General features: G+C 46.6%; 1 protein-coding gene across 2 annotated transcripts in view; it reads right to left on the bottom strand.

Moving 5' to 3' along the window:
• Window positions 1-18,419, bottom strand: part of NEDD4L (NEDD4 like E3 ubiquitin protein ligase) — a 303,382-nt gene that overhangs the window by 193,616 nt on the left and 91,347 nt on the right. For both annotated transcript variants that reach the window (XM_081263107.1, XM_081263099.1), the window contains exon 2: window positions 10,763-10,836. In XM_081263107.1, coding sequence (XP_081119233.1) covers window positions 10,763-10,836 — 74 coding nt within the window. The remainder of the gene's footprint in view (window positions 1-10,762; window positions 10,837-18,419) is intronic.

The raw sequence follows: 18,419 nt of genomic DNA, 5'->3' as shown, positions 1-18,419 counted from the left end.
GGGGAGGGGAGGGGGGATAGTAGGGGATAGGAAAGGTAGCAGAATACAACAGTCACTAATATGCCATTATGTAATAATGTGAGTATGTAACAGTTGTGATTCTGCAATCTGTATTTGGGGTAAAAATGGGAGTTCAAAACCCAATTGAGTCTAATGTATGAAAGATGATATATCATGAGCTCTGTAATGTTTTGAACAATCAATAAAAAAAAGAAAGAAATTTGCCTGTATCTAAAAGAATATTTCACTATATTCTAGAGTTTCTACATACTCACTAACAATTGCCTATTAAATATATTTATTTAAAAAAAAAAAAAAAGAAAGGAAGACCTCATCCCAGAGGGGTCCTATCTCACACTCGAAAGAAAAGATGCTGCCACAGAAGGGCCATGAAGGATCTGGACAGGCCTGGGTTCCTGCTGTCCATTTCTGTGAGCTCAGACCCTCTTGGTCCAAGCACATTCTACCCGGCCAACCCTGTGCTATTGAACCTGAGCACAAACAGGCAGCTCACCCCGGGCCTTTGGTCTTCACTCTGAAGGCACTCGTGTCTCACCTACGATCAGTTCTTCTCAGCAGGTTCAATTCAAACTATCAAGAGCAAGTCTGAACTTCCCTACAGTTTATGTGTTGTCCGGGCTGCTTGTGTGTCATGGTGGAGAGCATAAAAATCTCACAAAGCCTCAGTTATTTGTCTGACCCTTTGTAGGGGATGGAAAAAAACGAGAAGTTCACTTGCCTCTGATTCAGATACAGCCCTTCAGAAACATTTTATTTACCACTTAAAAACCTGACTTTTCACATTATTATAAGCCTAAAAAAATTGTTATCCTCCTGGCCCTTCCCCCAAATATAAACAATAGTTTTATGAAGTCTATGACTGTTTCTTAGAGGAGTCCCTAATCCAACATATAAGATGTGTATCTGAGAATGACATTTTGGAATGCCACCGATGTGTTTTCCAAATGGATTCTAGATTGTGCACTTCCCAAAGCATGCCTCTCAGATGTAGCAGGATGTTTTTGCCTTCAACTATGCAGATGTACCGCAGGCCCAAAGTCACATTCTGAGACCCCCCGAAGCCTCATGCTGGGAATGGGTGCAAGCCAAGGTGGCCCTTCCAGACTTTGGGAGGGGAGTGGGCAGCAGCCCTCTGCCTCCCACAGCAGAGCCACCCTCTATCACAGCACCTTGTTCTGTGTTCCTGCAGGCTTGGGGGCTAGCTCCATCTTTGTAAAAATAAATGTTTCCTCCTCGTCTTACACATTCCAAATGCTTTCACTTCTGACTCATCTCAACCTGGCAACTCTGCCCTTACTCACACTTGAGCTGCTCCTTGTGGTCCTTCCTAACCCCAAAAGGGAAACACAGGAAGGCACGCAAATAACAAGGGTGATGGCATGGGGACACAAGGTGGCAGCTGAACAGTAAACGCAAGGAGGGAAGGGGGGCAGGCAGCTGGGGGAGAGGGGTTAAGTGAACCAAGCATGCTGGAGTGTGTCAGGGAGGGGAACCCAGCTCCAACTGTGCCACCCCCAGAAGTCCTACTCCACTCCTCTCGCTATCCTTGGTAGTGAGGTCAAGCCCCAGCTATGCAGCCACTCGGGAATTTCTCCATATTCTCTGGCTCTCCTCTGACCAGGTCAGTGAAATTTATCAAGCACCTACTATGTGTCAAGTACTCTCATCTTCCTGAAAGAAGATTCTTGGTGCAGACTATGGGGAAAAAAAAGAAGAGCGAGAGATGCACCATGTTCCTTCTATTCTCAAACCATTCGTTGGGGCAAAGCCTCCTCCGTGACCCTGTGTGGTTGTGCATCAGGAGGCAACTGAGGGGAAACAGTTCTGACAGAGGGGTTCTCCCAAACCCAACACCAAGAGCTGCCTCCCCTCCGACAAACCCCAATGTATGAGGAAATCTTTAAAAACTGGTCGCACGTATTCTCTGCATTCCCAGCTACTGCCCACTGGCCACTGCCCGGTGTTTCCTCAGTGATTCAAGATCGTCAAGAGGACTCACTGTCCTGGCATTGGCTACAGTGCAGCAAGCCTTGGAGTCCAACAAAGCTGGGGACACGCTGCCCTGTGCATTGACCCATCTGCCACCCTCAAATGTTTCCCTCAGGAACCTGGTGGGCTGGGTGGTGTGAAAGCTGAGACAAACACTTTAGAAGGAAGCTGCTTGTACTCACATGTTTAAAGGCCAGGGGGTAAACAAACGTAAACAACTGCATGGCTGTTATGGAGCTAGGTTTTTTAAATTTATATTTGGGGGAAAGGGCTAATATCCTTTTGTGTCATTTTGGTATTTCGCAGTGGGGACAACAGAGCAGTCCGAGGTGGGTTCTCTGGGGCTCTCATGTGAGTCACTCACCGTACGGGTTATTTGGAACAGGGATTTTAAGACAAACACGTTTTGGCCCAGAGGCTATTAGTGTTGGTTGGTGTTGTGATTCTCAGCAATGCCCTAGACAGCTCAGCTGCTCAAACAGGCCTCTGGAGAGAGAGGGAAACTTGGCAAGGGCCACAGATCACCAACAGGGCTCTGCATATTGCAAGGTGCTCTGCCATGGGAGAGGAAAAGAAGTCGGCTCTAATTGCTAAAGAAGATCTTGTACAGGGCACAAAACCAAATGCAGGCCCATCCCTCAAGGGACCCCCTGGCCTGAGGGAAGCTGGCTGCATATAAGACAGGAGCCATGGGGCCCTCGGTGACCCCAGGGGCTCAGTTCTACCCGATTCCAGCACTTATCCACCCCCACGCCCACATCCAGCTGCCAGCCCATGTGTCTGCATCAGCAAGATTCTCCCAAAACCTGAAATACAGATGTTTAATACAGCATCTCCCAAAATGTTGGCTCAGGGTTTCGGCTGCTGCTGCTCCACTGTCCAAATAAACCCATCAGTAGATTCTGTCTAATCCACAGGGACTGATGCTCTGTACACTCCAGCCTGAGCACTGTCCCAAAAGTGTTTATGGTTGAGAGAAGGAACTTCAAAACACAACCTTGAGGTTTTCCCAGGAGAGGATTTACTTTTTTTTTTTTTTTTTAAGCAAAGGAAAATAACGATTTGTAAACCTTTAGGAGAAAAAAAAAATTAAAATTTACATGTAGGGATTGGGGGTGAAGCTCAGTGATACAGCACTGGCCTAGCATGTGTGAGGCTCTGGATTCAAGCCCCAGCACTACCATAATTAACTAATTGATTAATTACACTTTACATGTTTATAATGTGAATACATCTCTTCACCAATTACTTGCTGGTCATCTGGGGAAAAAATCTGTAATTTGACACTGGTGGAATCAGACCACCCCCAGGTTAACCAGAGATCAACCTCTGCACCACTGATAACGGCATCACTGGGCACCGAGTCCTTCCAGGTGCACACACTATCACTCATCCTGCCAACGTTTAAATTGCATTTGATCCAACTTTTAGATGCAAGGTCTAATAAGCAGGAAACACATGGGAAAGAAGAACACATTGATTCATTAACTGATAATATTATCAGGAAACGATCGAATTTGGAAAGTAACACAACCTACCTCTCAGTCATTTCAAAGAGGGGAAAGGAGAAAAACCGTTTTAGGCCAAGACTCTGAACAGACCTACCAATTAAGTGCAAAACATGATTCTTAGCTGAATTTCAACAGCTCAGATACAAGAGGCATTTTAGCGACATTTGGGAGAACACAGATAACATATCTGGTAATACTGTCCACTAGGCAATTATTTTTAATTTTATGAAAACAGTTCTCTAGTTATATAGAAATAAGTTGGGGGGGTATTTATTTATTGTTAAGTAGACTGAAGTATTTAGGGACTAATTACCATGATGTGTACAATTCACTTTTGAATACCTGGGGGGATAACTGATGAAGCTAACAGCAAAATTGTACCACCTGGAATCTAGATAAAGCAAACCATTGTCAGCTGGCCACAGACCAGCATCATGTAGCATTGAGGCCCTTTTACTCTCAGTCACTAGGAGACACAAGGTTTTTTTTTTTTTTTTTTTTGGCCATCTTCCCAATGCCTTCAATGTGTGTTTTAAACTTCAAATCCCCTGGGAGCTGCCAAAAGAAAGAATGGATGGCAACTCAAACAGGTCTAACATGATGCTCAGGGCTCACCGCATGCAATGAGCTATGGAACAATGTCCTGCAACGCTTTCCAGGAGGGCACGGAGTTCTGCAGTGGGTCTGCCTTATCCACCACTGCTACATGTTAAGGAGTAGCTTTAGTCTTAAATGCATCTTTTATAACCTCAAATGAAAACCGACTGTCACTGAGGAAAAGACAGAGAAGGTTATACTAAAATTGCAATAAAATGACCTATCCTGTCCCTGCTTACACCTATAGCAGAAAGCTGAACATCTAGAAACAAAAGTGCAACTGAAAAGACAGTCTGAAACCTGAAAAGATCCCCTAAGTTTAGAAGAAAATCTTTCAGATCTTACTTGACAAAGTATCTATTATAAACATAATGATTCATAGTATTTCCAGTTTAAAAAGCTTGGTCAGATATCAAATACAATGGCCAGTTTCCTTAAATCTGTTCACAAAAGAAAAGGACCATATCATCCATCTCGGTTTTAAGGGGAACCTGATGGTCATCTGGTTCAATGACCAACCAATGCCTGAACTCGCCTTCCAGGAGGAACGCCAGCTTATCACTGGAGAAAGCATGACATCAAACCCATGTAAGTCTGGACTTAATTTGTTCCCCACTTCTAACAGCTTTGTCTGACCTTGGGCCAATGACAACCTCTCAATTTCCTCACCCAAATAGAGACAATTAATACCTCATAAAGTTCAGACAGGATCTGATGACATCACCCTGGGTTCCAGCACGTTGCCTGCCAACTGTGAGCACTCAATAACATTCTGTAAATAACATTTGTGAGGGGCCAAGGCTTATGGTTCAGTTTCCAGTTCTCCAGTCTAGTGGTGGTAGAGGGGTAACATCTTATTCTTTCTTACCTCAGTTTCCCTATCTGCAAAATGGGAAGAATAGCACTTAATGCATAGAGCTACTGGGGAGATCAAGTTAGCTCCTACCTAAGTAGTTCAGACCACATCTGGATTCCTCTCCCTGGAACCCCAAGTTACAACACTCCAAGAACCATAGCACATACACCCAATCTCAAAAATGGCATCAAGAAACCCTGATCACAAAGCCACGAGTCTCTTGAGGGGGTAAACCCCAAGTTCCTGAGAACATGCATTTTGTCAGGAATCACAACAAGGCCTGAGAAACATGCAGGCCAATATGGAAGGCCACGTCCCTGCCCAGGCTCTGGAGGCCCCCATCAAATCCAGGGTGGTTAAGCCCAAGATCCCAAAGGATGTCGACTGCGAGCTCAGTCAACCGTGGACCTCATCCACCCCGGGTAGGAGTGTGTGCTTGGCCCACCTTGCCAAGGTCTCAGGCTCTGCTCAGGCCTGGCTAGACAGTCCCCACAAGGCCCTCGGGCAAGTGGCCTGTTGATCCCCATCTGCAACTCCTGATGAGGTTTCGGAACCTTTAGCCCCATTCCTGGAACTGTCCTGGTGCTCACCCTGGTCAGCTGGTGCTGATGCCTGGCTCATCACCTCCACTTCTTTGTGGGGTGGCAGGCAGCCAAGAGGACCTTCAGCACCAGTGTCCTGATCCCTGGGTGCAGGGCTCTGACCTTCCATTCCCAGCCCAGCTTGGTCACATGACCCCAGTAGAAGACTCTGGAATTTAGCACAGTGAGTATGCTCCTTCAGGGTATAAGGTAGCAATTTTACACAAGTATTAGCAGCAGATGGAGACCTTTCCTGCCTGCCATCCCCCGAGTGCCCAAGGTTCTTTTCTCGGGTGCTTCCCTTCCTCTCTCGGCACTCACCTTTCATGGGAGTCCCGGGAAGGCCTCCTCTGCAGGTCCACACAAAGCCCCATGAGAATCAGAAAGAGCACGTCCCCTGCATGCCTGGGGGACAAGTCCACAGCACCTCACGAGGAGGAGGTCGGCAGCTGGGGCACAGCACACCCTGACCACATTCCACTGAGTGAGCCTCTGGGCCTACAAACAGTGACAAGACAGGGACTAGGAGGAGACTTGTGGAACCACCACAGCCCAAGTGGCAGCCACTGTTCTGTTCTCAGGGGACCTCAGCAAGTATACTGCCACAAGAACTGGCCCTTGCAAGATGAGTGAGTAGCTGCCAGAAAGCACATGTGCAGATTTCAGACGGAGGGGGGAAAACAGCTAAGGAAAGAAGAGGCAACTTCACATTTAGAGAATGGTGAGTTTTCATGACAAGAGTAGGAAAGGAAGGAAAGAAGAGAGGCCAGCACCCACTTCTTGTACCCTTGGTGATCACTTCTTGAGGACCCACTAAGTGCCTGGAAGATAAAAAGTAAGAATGATGCAATTCTGGCCACCAGGAGCTAATGATCTACTTTAGGAACAACTATAAAACAATTATAAGAAATTAGTATAGGGGCTGGGGATGTGGCTCAAGCGGTAGCGCGCTCGCCTGGCATGCGTGTGGCCCGGGTTCGATCCTCAGCACCACATACAAAGATGTTGTGTCTGCCAAAAACTAAAAAATATTAAAAAATTCTCTCAAAAAAAAATAACAAAATAAGAAATTAGTGTAAACAAATCAAGTCCACGAAGAACTATGCCCAGTGCTGCCCAGGAATTATGGGTACCACAAAGACAGGAAGTAACCTGCTAGAGACCAGGAGGAGACTTGAATGCTCAAGGAGAGGAGGACTGGCCAACTGAGCACTGAAGGCCAAGGCATCAAAGGCACCACCGTGACCTGGGCGAGGTATGAGGATGGTCTCGGGTAGAGAACAGCTGGAGCAAAATTTCAGGGGAAAGGAGGCTGTGTGGGGGCCCGCAATGCTCCTGTGCAGTGGGATCTACCTCCCTTTTGACGATTAACAGCACTTTACTCAGTCTGTTCTTTTAAAGGGTTTAATTTTCCCTTGCTCAGCATCGTTTCAAAAACTTTTTGGAAAAAAAAAAAATAACATCTTTTCATGGCTTGGAAGTCAAGACTGGAAGACTCTGATCCAGAGTCACCAGAACCTCAACTTACACCTCACTCCCTAACACCCACCCAACGTGGCACTTCTTCCAGAGTTCCAGTTTAGATGTATGACCATAACGACTGCCCTTTCTCAACCTCCAGGTGTGGCCAAAGGGGACCGTCCTTCACCACCACTGCTGCCCTCCGAGTGTGCCAACTCCACCATTCAGGCAGGGCCGCAACTCAACTATCAGGTCTCCTCTGAACAAAGGTGCCTTTAATCAAGTCGGACTTTGCTGGAGGGAAGGTGGAAGATGATCCGGCATCTTAAGCACGGGACTGGGGCCCAGAGAGACAAAAATAAGGGCACTTCAGACACAGGCCTCTCAAGGGAGGACCAGTCACCTCAGCTGAGGGGGCCCCAGCACCCCACACACTCCCACCCCAGATGGGCATCCGGCAGCCCCCCACCACCACCCTGGAAGGGCAAGTAGCCATGAAATGCTCCATCCTCCCCAGCTGCCCCCCCGTCAATAAAATTCAACCATCATACTCTGGCCCTACCTCAGGCCAAGGGACCAAATAACCTCCCTTGGAGACACAAAAGGAGCCCAGAGGCTGCAGACCCAGGCCTCCACCACATCCAGGATCCTGACAGCACTACCCACGAGCACGCCCCCCCTCCTCCTCCCCACCCCCCTTCTGCCAGGGCAGGCAGAGGCACCTAGAGACACACGAGGGGGACAGAATACTTGGGGGGTAGGCTGGGGCGAGGGGAGACTTGCTGGTCTAGGCTCTGAAGGACACTGTGGATGGCAGAAACACTACAGAACCTCCTTCGCTGGTGACCACCAACTTAGAGCACCTCAGAACTGCCTGTCAACTGCAGTTACTTTGGGTTCCTTCCCGAGTCTCACATGCCTGTCTGAGGAAAGGGTCGTTCCCTGTTCTACAGAGTGCACTATGACACGGGTGGTTTTAAAGGCTTTACCAAAGGCAGCATTAAGGTCATCAGGCCAAATAAAAGGTAATAGCTGGTGCCACCCCTGTGACCCCAGAGTGAGTGCCAACATGGCACTAATCCACACTGCACCAACCCCTCAGATTTAGCTCACTCATCAGCAAACAGGTCCTTAAAGAACAGTAGCACCTGAAAGTCGGCCGACACCTGAGAGAGGAGGAGAGGGAAGGAGGAAGGCAGGCAGGGAGGTGTGGGTTTCCTCTCACTAACCTCAGAAAAGGAGGGACAGAAAGAGGGTTCAGCTTCTGGCTCACTTTCTGCCAATGGATGCATAAGGCCAAAGCACGATTTGTCTTTCTAATTAACATCTTGGAGGACAGCTCTTTTTTCACCCTATCCCTAAAAAACCCAGAGAATAAAACTTCAAGGCTGAAACTTGCTCAACTCTAAGATTCTGAGCCTCATTCCCCTACGATTTCAACCTCACACCTTCACAGTAGGCAGAGAAACCCAATCTGAATCCATTTTGTTTTTGAAGAAGTTTGGATAAAAATGCAAAAGAAAATTAATCAACTTTTAAAAACATATCAAGATTATCTAAATCCAACTTCTTTCAAATAATGAACTTTACTGGGAAGAGTGAAAGCAATAGGCTTTTTGGGGAGGGGAGTACTGGGGATTGAATTCAGAGGCACTTAACTACAGAGCCGCACCCCACCCCCTTTTCTATGTTTTATTTAGAGACAGGATCCGAGTTGCTTAGGGCCCAAGTTGCTGAGGCTGGTTTGAAACTCACGATGCTACTGCCTCAGCCTCGCTCACTACTGGAATCATGGGCGTGCGCCACCAGTAACAGGCATTTTTAACCTAACAGCACAACTGCTAGTAATCGTGTAAATGTTTGAAAAAAAAAAATTTAATGTTTCTGCTCTAGTTCTTGGTGCTCTGTTAAGAGGTGAAAGACAGAAAAATGTGAGATGTCTGTGTCCAGTACATTTTTAATTTAGCAACAGAGAGACCAGCAAAAAAAAAAGTTAGAAAGCCACCAGATATACACCTGTGAATCCTAAACCCTAGTGCCCACTGCAGACTGAATCCCAGGAAATGGCGTTTCACTTCAGGGGTGAGGAGTGGCCCGAAACCAGCAGGAAGCGCTGCTCTACGTGGGAAGAGTGGAAGCAGGGACTCTCCTGCCTCCGTCCCACTCTGGCCTGCCTGTGCCTAAGAGTGACTTCACTGTCCCATGGGAAGGGCCCTCCAGGGGGCTGCTGTCAGTGTCAAGCCTACACTCAAGACGGGAGGTCCCCTGTGACACCACTCCAGGAGCTAACCCTCCACTTGTCACCTGAGGCACACACAGGCACAGGGGTATTTTAAGAATTTTACCAATATTGTTTCAATTGGATTTCTTTGTAATTTCTCTAGGTGTCATTCTAGTAACTTACAAATTCTTTGACAAAACTAAAAGGCAGATCAGACAGTAGAGGTGTGACCACTGGTGGCATGGACTTCTGTTGGGGCATGTGGGGATGACAGACAGAAAGGGGCCTCCTTACTCCAAGGCTCCTGCATCAGGTGGAGGCCCTATAACCAGCAGTCACCAAGGGCCACAGCATAGGGGCCAACAGGAAGAAACCAGTAACCCGATTAGACTATTCAGCAGCCACCTGCCCTGAGAAACCCACGATAAGCCAGACCACTGCCACAGACTGACCAGAGCCCTGGGCAGGGATAGGCAGGTTGTTCTGGTCAGTCTTCCAGCACCCTGGCTTGTGTGACCTGGGCAAAGAGCTTCTGAACTTGAGCTCCGTCAACCATAAAATGGGAAGGCAGGACAAGACCATCTCTGATGTCCTCCTGGGTCTAAAGCTCAAATGATGTGTTGTCCCAAACCCAGTTCATTCCTACTTTCAAGTGGCTTCACCCTCACCTGGCCACCAGTGCACTAACTGGAGGCCACACATCAGAGTCCAGCAGGACAAAAGGGTGGATTATAAAGTATGTGAATATTACATATAGAACTGGGGGGCAGAGGTGGTGGTCAAACAACCGGAAAGCTACGGCTGTTGCCCCTGGTAAATAGCATAGTCATCACCAAATCTCTTCCCTTGAACTATACACATCAAGGATATCCAGTTCTCACAGGAACAAAAATGACACTTTCATGTTTCCCAAAGCTAGGAGGAAAAAAAAAAATACAGCCATCCCTTAGCATCCCTGGGGGACTTGTTCCAGGACCCCTCATGGCAGATGCTCAAATCCCTGATACAAAATGGTGTAGTATTTGCATATAACCTATGCACATGCTCCTGTATACTTTAACTCATCATTAACTCAGATTATTTATAATACCCATCACAAGTGCTGTTAAATAGTTATACCATATTATTTAGGGAATAATGATGTGGTCAGTACTGACATAATTGATTTTGCACAAATATGTTTGGCTGGAGGTTGGCTGAATCCACGGATGTCACTGTAAGCAGTCACATTTCTAAACTGTCTCTCTCTCCTCAGGGTAAAAATTTCCACAGCCATAGACTCTAACTTCCTCATGTAATGGGCCCACCCAGAGGAGGAGTCTGCTAACTGCCCTTGGGATGCACGGTTAGACCCCTGTGCAAATGTGGCCCTGGGCTAGATGCAACAGCACTAGGCAACCTGTCAACCTCTGCTGGTGGCCCCTGGGGGGAAAAAAATCCCTCCAGGTGGTTCTGACATACATCCAAATTAGAGAAGTACGCTACGCTCTACAGAAGCCCACCCAAACAAATAAATCACACGTACCTGGCTCCAAAGATATCCTTTTTGGCGAGATCAATTCCAGAAACAACTTTTACTCTGAGAATACGGGATTCTCCCTGTTGGAGAGAGAAAAAAAGTTAAAAAAAACCCCGATCTTCGATGTACTGCACTCTTGCACCCAACTTTCAAGGCCGTGACTTCTGCCTAGTGCAGCCCTGGCACAGAGAATGGGGCGCCTGGAGCAGACACCACTCTTCCTTACAGTGAGGTCCAGAAAGAAGTGCAGCAACTCCAAGATGCCAGGGCTCCAGAGATGGAGACGGCCAGCAAGCGAAGCCCATGTTTCGTTCCAAGAGGTGGTCACTAACGTCAACTATTCCTGCCTTTGAGGAAGTGCTTCCCAGTTGTACCAGAACAGAACCACAGACATGGAACTACCCACATAAAAGTCCAAGAACAACCCGGTAACAAATGTCATAAGTCTGTTAAGTGTGGCATGGGATAAAGGACTGAAAGTTTTCTATGGTTAAAAAAAATTCTCTCAAAAATCACTGCTTTTCAAATTTTCAAAATATTTGGTGTCAGCAAGCAAAAGCAATCCCTTTTTTCAATAAAACTACATAAAAAAGTATCATCCTGAATAGCAACTGTCCCAAATCATCTCAGAAGCCAGAAGAGTGTTGGTTCACCCATTTGTTAGTCCACTCTATTACTATTTCCTTGCAGCTCCTATACACTGGCATTGAAATTGACCTTGAAATAAAAAATACATATCTGTTCCTGGGCCTATCAGAGGTGACAAGCAGACCAACAATATAGGACTCTAATGTCGTGATGGCCTAGGAGGTGGTGGGTGATAAAAGTCCAAAATAAATCTCATTTCCAGTTTGGGTCACTAACTGTTAACATCAATTTTAGCAGAGCTCCAAGTCCAAGGTGCTTATGAGACAATCAGATGGCAAAATAGATAAATGGGAAAAACACCTGGTCATGCTAGAGACTTCCACCAGTGTAGAACTGGTAGATGGTAGTTCTAGCCAAGTCTGCAAAAGAAACGAGATAAAAAAAAAAATGCTAGAGAAGGATCCTTGGAAACAAGTGCTGATCATCAAGAGAAGCATCAGCAATTCAGATGTCTAATACGTTTAGTCAAGACCTAGGTGAGGAAAAGAAAAATTATATAATTTGAAGGTAATAATTATCAAGCCATGTTGAAGAAGATTAAAGGCAGGGCAAAAATAAAACAAGGAGAGAACAGGATGCAGGGCCTTTGCCAATCAGCTACAGATCATGCATCAACGGGAGCATGTGCAGTCATTTATGCTCCAGGATTCAACCATCCACCCAACCATCTGCAGACACAAAGCTGCCCATGAACAAATGTGTGGGCAGTACAAATGATTTAACACAACACTCTCAACTCATCTGTGCTTTTCCCAATCCCCCTTCTACCCTTGTGTGGATTCAAGTTTGACAGGCCCCATGAAAGGATTAAGAGATGCAAAGCAAAACCAGACAAGTCAGGGACAACTGAAACACAGCCCTACCATAGCACGACTGTGTGTCCACAGGCTTACAAAAATGTCACAGGGTTAAAGTGCTGATCCCCTGGTTCCTTTAAGCACTGACATTTCTTTCTCTGTACACACACAGGCCAAAGGTCACCGATCTCTCATCAGCATGGGATGTGAAGCACATGGAGGTGCTTAACATTTTCTGTTTCTCTGCAAGTTGTACCCAGATGTCAATCATGATCCTCCCACAGTGGTTCTGATCAATGGCTGGCACAGTCCAAGTACTATTTTATGTACGGGTCAAAATTGGGCAGCACATCTGTGTGGAGTTTTTTTTTTTGCACAGCTGGGGAGTGTCAGTGGCTTCCTAGTACCCACAGCATTGACAACCACAGGTGGATGGTTAAGAGGAAACGCTGGTCTGCCAGGCAAAGGGATTTGGATTTGACTTGAGAAACAGAATCAATGAAATGAAAAGGATGACGGGAAATTTCCAGAGAAAAACAAGCCTAATTACAAATACTCCAGCCAGCAACCTCCTAGACACTGTGCAGGAGTGGGTGGGGACTGTTAAGGAGGTGATGGGTCTGAGCCCACCCAAGCCTCCCTGTCCCACCTCCCTGTCCCATGCTGGCTGAAGGAGCAGATGCTTGAGCTGGCAGCAGGAAGGAGAAATGGGCCTTGAAGAGGAGCAGCTAAGAGACCTGAGAAGTAGCAACTCCTGCTGTGGCCACTGCAGTTACAACCCTGGTTCTTCCTGAACAGCACAGCCTTGCATTTATGACTGACCTGAGAGGACTTGGAAAGGGCAGTTTGTAGGATGGAAAGCAAGGTACAGTTGATCCCACACCACACTGCCTCTTTCTTGCAATTTGCAGAAATCCTGGGTGGTGTGTTGAACTTTCCTCAGATTTGGTCCAGGACTCAACCAAACCCGGCCTGAATTTGAAGGACTACATGCAGCTGACCCCCAGATTCCCCAAGTTCACACTGATGTTGGGTGGCCATACTGGGACAGGGCAGATACAGCCCTGGTTCTTCCTGCAGGCAGTCACGTAACATTTACACGAATAGGTGAAGAAAAAGAAATTTAAGTGAAGGAATAACTAGAATTTTTCTAAGATAAATCAATTCATTTGTTTACTATAAGAAAAAACTGTCCACCCTAGACTCTAAGATGTAAGGGCACAGCAATGACAAAGACGGGACGCCTCTCACCTCCACTCCCAGCAGAAACCCACGAGGGCTCCCAACTATGTGGGGGGCTTGAGAGCCAGCAGTCTTCTCAAAGGGCAAATGGCAACACACACCAAAAACCTTATAATGTCACACACACCCAACCCTTCCAGTAAATAAAACCTCATTTAGAAATCAATCCCAAGAAGGCCAGATAGGAGCAAAAAACCCAACAAAACGACTAGAAAAAGAACACTCACCAAAGCACCTTCATAATTGAAAAAGCACCTAAAAGCTCCTCTATCGTAAGGGCTCATTCCCTGCAAAGGGGCATAACACTGTCACCAAAAACGTGCAAGAACCCATGGTAACATTCCTCTATCCCACAAGTAATTACTGACACCGTACCTGGGGACATACATGTAAATCAGACCGAGCTCCTGCTCAGAGTCCACCACATGATGCAAACCAAGCACGCAAGATGGCAGCTGGTGGCCCAAGCGCTTGGAGACCACCAGGCAGCTAGTGGCAGCACCTAGGCAGAGGGGGCAGGAAATTCAGGACGATGTGACAAGAAAGGTCTCCCATGAGGACTCAAGCCAAGACCTTAGGCAGCAGAGTGATGAGATGAGACAGGAGGCTCGGGTGGGCTGACGCAGGCCTGGCCCAGCATCCCAGGGAGAGGCCAGTGAGGGAGCACCCAGTGGGTGAAGGACAGCGGAGGGGCCGAGAGCAGACGGGCAGCCCCGGGGGAAGGTGGACACCATTCCAACCATCGTGGGGAAAGTTTTCAGACCTGGGGGTGATACAGTCTGACAAGTACCGCTGTGGCTGGGCGGGAAATGGGCTACAGGGAAGGACAGCAGCAGGCGGAAGAGCTGGGCAGAGACCCCGCAGCTTCTGAGGGGTGCAGACAGGGAGGACCAGACTCAGTCTGCAACAACAGGTTCAAAATAAAGCGTCTAGTTTAAAATTCTGATTTACAGCCAAAGTACAAGAAGCTGTGTCCCCTTTGCACTTGGACGCAGCTGGACTCTGTTTCCCAGCTTCCTTGCAGCTAAGGGAAGTCCTTTGGGGACTAAAATGATAGGCTTTTCCTCTGGCCATAAGCCAGTTAAACTCAATATCTTCTGTCTCAGCCCAACCCCTCTGCTCAGTGGAGAAGGTACTCAAGAGGGGGGACCTCAGGAAGCCAGTAGAGCAGAGCACCTACACCCCAAAATGACCTACCACCCTCTGAGGGCATGAGCTGCCAGCAGACTTCTAGTCAGTCCCACCTGAAACCAAAGGTTGCTGTCATCTCTAAGTCAAAGGTCTGGAAAGGATAATGGTAATAGTGATGGCCTCTGAATAATGATAATTTACTTTTGTGTATTTGCAGTGTTTCCTTCTGAAACATCAGAATTTTTTTTTGAAAAACTAAACTTTCAGCTGGAGTTGTTTTTAGGGGACAAAATGTGCTTTCCTAGCATGCATGAGGCCTCTGGGTTCAATCTTCAGCACCAAAAATAAACTTTCATAGAAACCTAAGAAAAATAAAAATTTTGGATCATCCAGGCTTACCGCAATAAGCATTTCTGTCATGAGAAAATTCAACCTGTAAGTTATTTTTATATGGCCAACTCAAAGGTATAGAGTTGCATGTTTGAAAGATGCCGAATAGGAGCCGATTTATGTAATCTACAGGCAACAGCTGGGAAGTGAAGAGAAGAGAGCATTTATTGAGTACTTACTGTTTACAAGTAGCTGTTGCAGGAAGTTTCATTCCTGTCTGAAGTCCACAGAGTGTGTCACTCTGTAAAAAGTTTTTATACACACAGCAAAGAGATCGTTTCCTCAAAATGACAAGCGTAAATACAGATAAGCAGCAAAGGTCACTTGGTAAGGAAACACATGACAAGGTGTGTGACTAATTTATCACAAGCAGTGGGCCCCATGCTGAGCCACTGAACTTTCTGGAGCATTTAATTACTTTCATAAAATCTATGCATGATATTTTGATCCCCGTTTATGACTCCAGTAGAATCAAATATTTAATTAAGGTGGCTTGGCTTGGACAATAAAAATATTATTCTTAGACTGGCTGTACAACTCAAAAGGAGCAGGCAGAGAAGAGGCTAGGCCAAGCCCAGTGGCTGTGTCTCTTCTGGTTAGTGACCTATTGTTTTGCACTGCTGTTATGTAACAGGGTTGGTTCTGTGCACTTGAAATGTGCTTTTCTTTACCAAAAGATTTTCTAATGTTTTTATCAATACAGGCAGACAAGATAAGGTGCCCAAGCCACGCACGACACAGCATACTAATAAATAAGGTGTACACGTAGAAACGGGCGGGACTCTGGTTCATCTGTGCGACAGGCATCTGGAACCCCAGCATCCCTGCTCCTTATATTAGGCAAAAGATTCCCACACCCAACCACAAAGCCTCTGTGATACATCATCATCAAAATGGTCCTGATGGTCAATCTCTTTCAAGTTTAAACTCAAACACTGAGATTTGCCGCCTCTTCTGACTCTGGAACTTACGTTTTCATCTTTTCCTACAATGGCAGCTACTCTCCCCCAAAAGAGGGGGATATCAGGATGGGAAAATCATGTTCTTCCACCACAGGGAGCCACCGTGAACCCTGGTTGTACATACACCAGCTTTCTTCCTGGACATGAAGTCTTAAGTCGGGGATCTCAGTATCTTGGCCATTCCCCTCTAAATTTATGTTTTTACCTTGTATATTCTAAACACCTGCATACTCACAGTAAATACTACTTTCAGAAGTATTTTGTTGGACCACAGAAATATGTAAATGGTGTGTGTGCTGCCCATGTAACTTTGTTTCAAGTTAATAAGGTAACATATGGAAAGTGCCCACTACAAAGAAGGTACCCTTATTCTTCCCAATCTAGGCATTCTCACCCCAACCCCAAGACAGGATCCTGTTACACACACACACACACACACACACACACACACACACACACTCACACTCACACTCACACAATATGTTTGGGTTTGTTTTTGGAATTGGGGATTGAGCCCAGGGGCGCTTTAACCACCGAGTCACATCCCCAGCCCTTTTTATTTTTTATTTAGACTCAGGGCCTTGCTAAATTGCTGAGGCTGGCTTTTGAGCTTCCAATCGTTCCGTTCAGCCTCCCAAGCAGCTGGGATTACAGGCATGCACCATTATACCTGGCTTCATGGATTTTTTTAAGACTGTTTTTAGAGCAGTTTTAGGTTCATGGCAAAAGTGAGTGGGCAGCACAGATTTCCCATGTGCTTCTTGCCCCAAAAAACACAGCCCCCCCTCCAGCTCAATGTCCTTCCCAGTGGCGCACTTGTCACCAGTAACGGGCCCACACGTCAACACATCAGAATCAGGTACAGTGCATACGCATGTTCAGATTCACTGTTGGTGTTGTGCTTTCTATGGGTTTGTACAAATGTATAATGATATGTATTTGTCACTGTAGTATCATACATAAAATTCTCTGCCTAAGTCAAAACAAAAAAACCTATACTGCCCTATCCCCTATCCACATTCCCATCATCTCCAAATCTTACCTGACCTACCCACCCCATCTTCTCGACCCCATCCTGCCCTCAAAACCTGTTCCACTCTTCACTCTTAGTGGGCTCCCCAGCCCTCCACTGCTGCATCTCTCCAAAAATCTCTCCTGGTCCTCTAATTTGACCATCTGGTAACAGTTCAACAAAAATGCCCCATAACATACAGGGAGCACCCGAAAGAGGAATCACTCCCTGCCCTCGGGGCTTACAACAAGCACCACCCGCACCTCTTAAAGCCTGTGGAGGAGAGGCTTAAGGTACCTGTGCAGAGAACAAAGGAGGAGGGGGAAAATGACAGAGCCCAGGACCAGGACAGCCTGTCCAGATGGTGACGATGAAACTAAGGCAACTCCAGAAAATCTAGGATACATGACATTCAAAAGCATGAAATTTTGGGGAAAAATATCCAGGAAAAAGTAGAATGTAGCTAAGAAATTTACATTTGCCATTAACATAACTCCAAATCTGTCCCCTTCTCTATTCCAGGGCTTCAATTTATGTTATCACTAATGGCAGGATGGTTCAACCCCAGCTAGCATAATCTCATTTGTCCATTCTTTCAAAAACTGAGCATCTGTTAAGTGCCAGACTTTGTGTAACTGTTGTTTATTTGAAGCAGCTTCTCTCCATCCTAGTTTACTTGCTACCATGAGCCCAATCTTCTTAAAATGTCCCCTCTCCAATGCTCCAGTGGAGCCTCCCAATGAACTAATGGATTACATTAAAACTTCTTGACTTGGCACCGAGAACTCATCACCACAGGCTCTACTTGCTGCCTACAAGAACTACCTGTGCAAGTCACGAGGACCCAATGCTTTTCTTCCTGGTACCTGCATTCAACACCTATATATCCCCAGGGGTCTGCTCCTGTCTAAGCAGTGATTCCACCCAAAGCACCTGTTTCTTTCTGAAAGCAGTACAGCAATAATGAGCCAATGAGACAGAGGGCAGGCCCACAGGAACTCACCTTCCACATACAGAGAACACTCCTGCAGGTGGCACCTGCCACATCCAGCAAAGCTGTGTACTGGAGGCTTGATCCCAGCTTGGTGTTATTGGAGGTGGTAGAAATTTTAAGAGGTAGGGCCTAGTGGGAGGTCTTAGGTCATTGGGAGTGTAGACTCAATGGGGATAATGGGACCCCAGCCCACCCCTTCCTCTCCTTTTACTTCCCAGCCATGAGGGGAATGGCTCGACTCTGCTGGTGCTCCCACCAGGACCTACTGTGCTGCCACAGGCCCAAAGCAATGGGGCCATTGGCCATGAATTGAAATCTCCAAGACCGTGAACCAAAATAAATCTCTTCTCTTTATAAGTGAACTATCTTAGGTATTTCATTGCAGTAATAAAAAGCAGACTGATGAAAACACATACAAGTAACTGAAATATGACAGAAAAAAATTGGTAACAGTGATGGATGATGTTCTACAGGAACCCCCAAGAGG

The sequence above is a fragment of the Spermophilus citellus genome (assembly GCF_964194105.1).
Source record: "Spermophilus citellus genome assembly, chromosome: 12".
NCBI lineage: Eukaryota > Metazoa > Chordata > Mammalia > Rodentia > Sciuridae > Spermophilus > Spermophilus citellus.
Note: the sequence above shows the minus strand (reverse complement) of the source record. Positions and strands in the feature narration are given on the sequence as shown.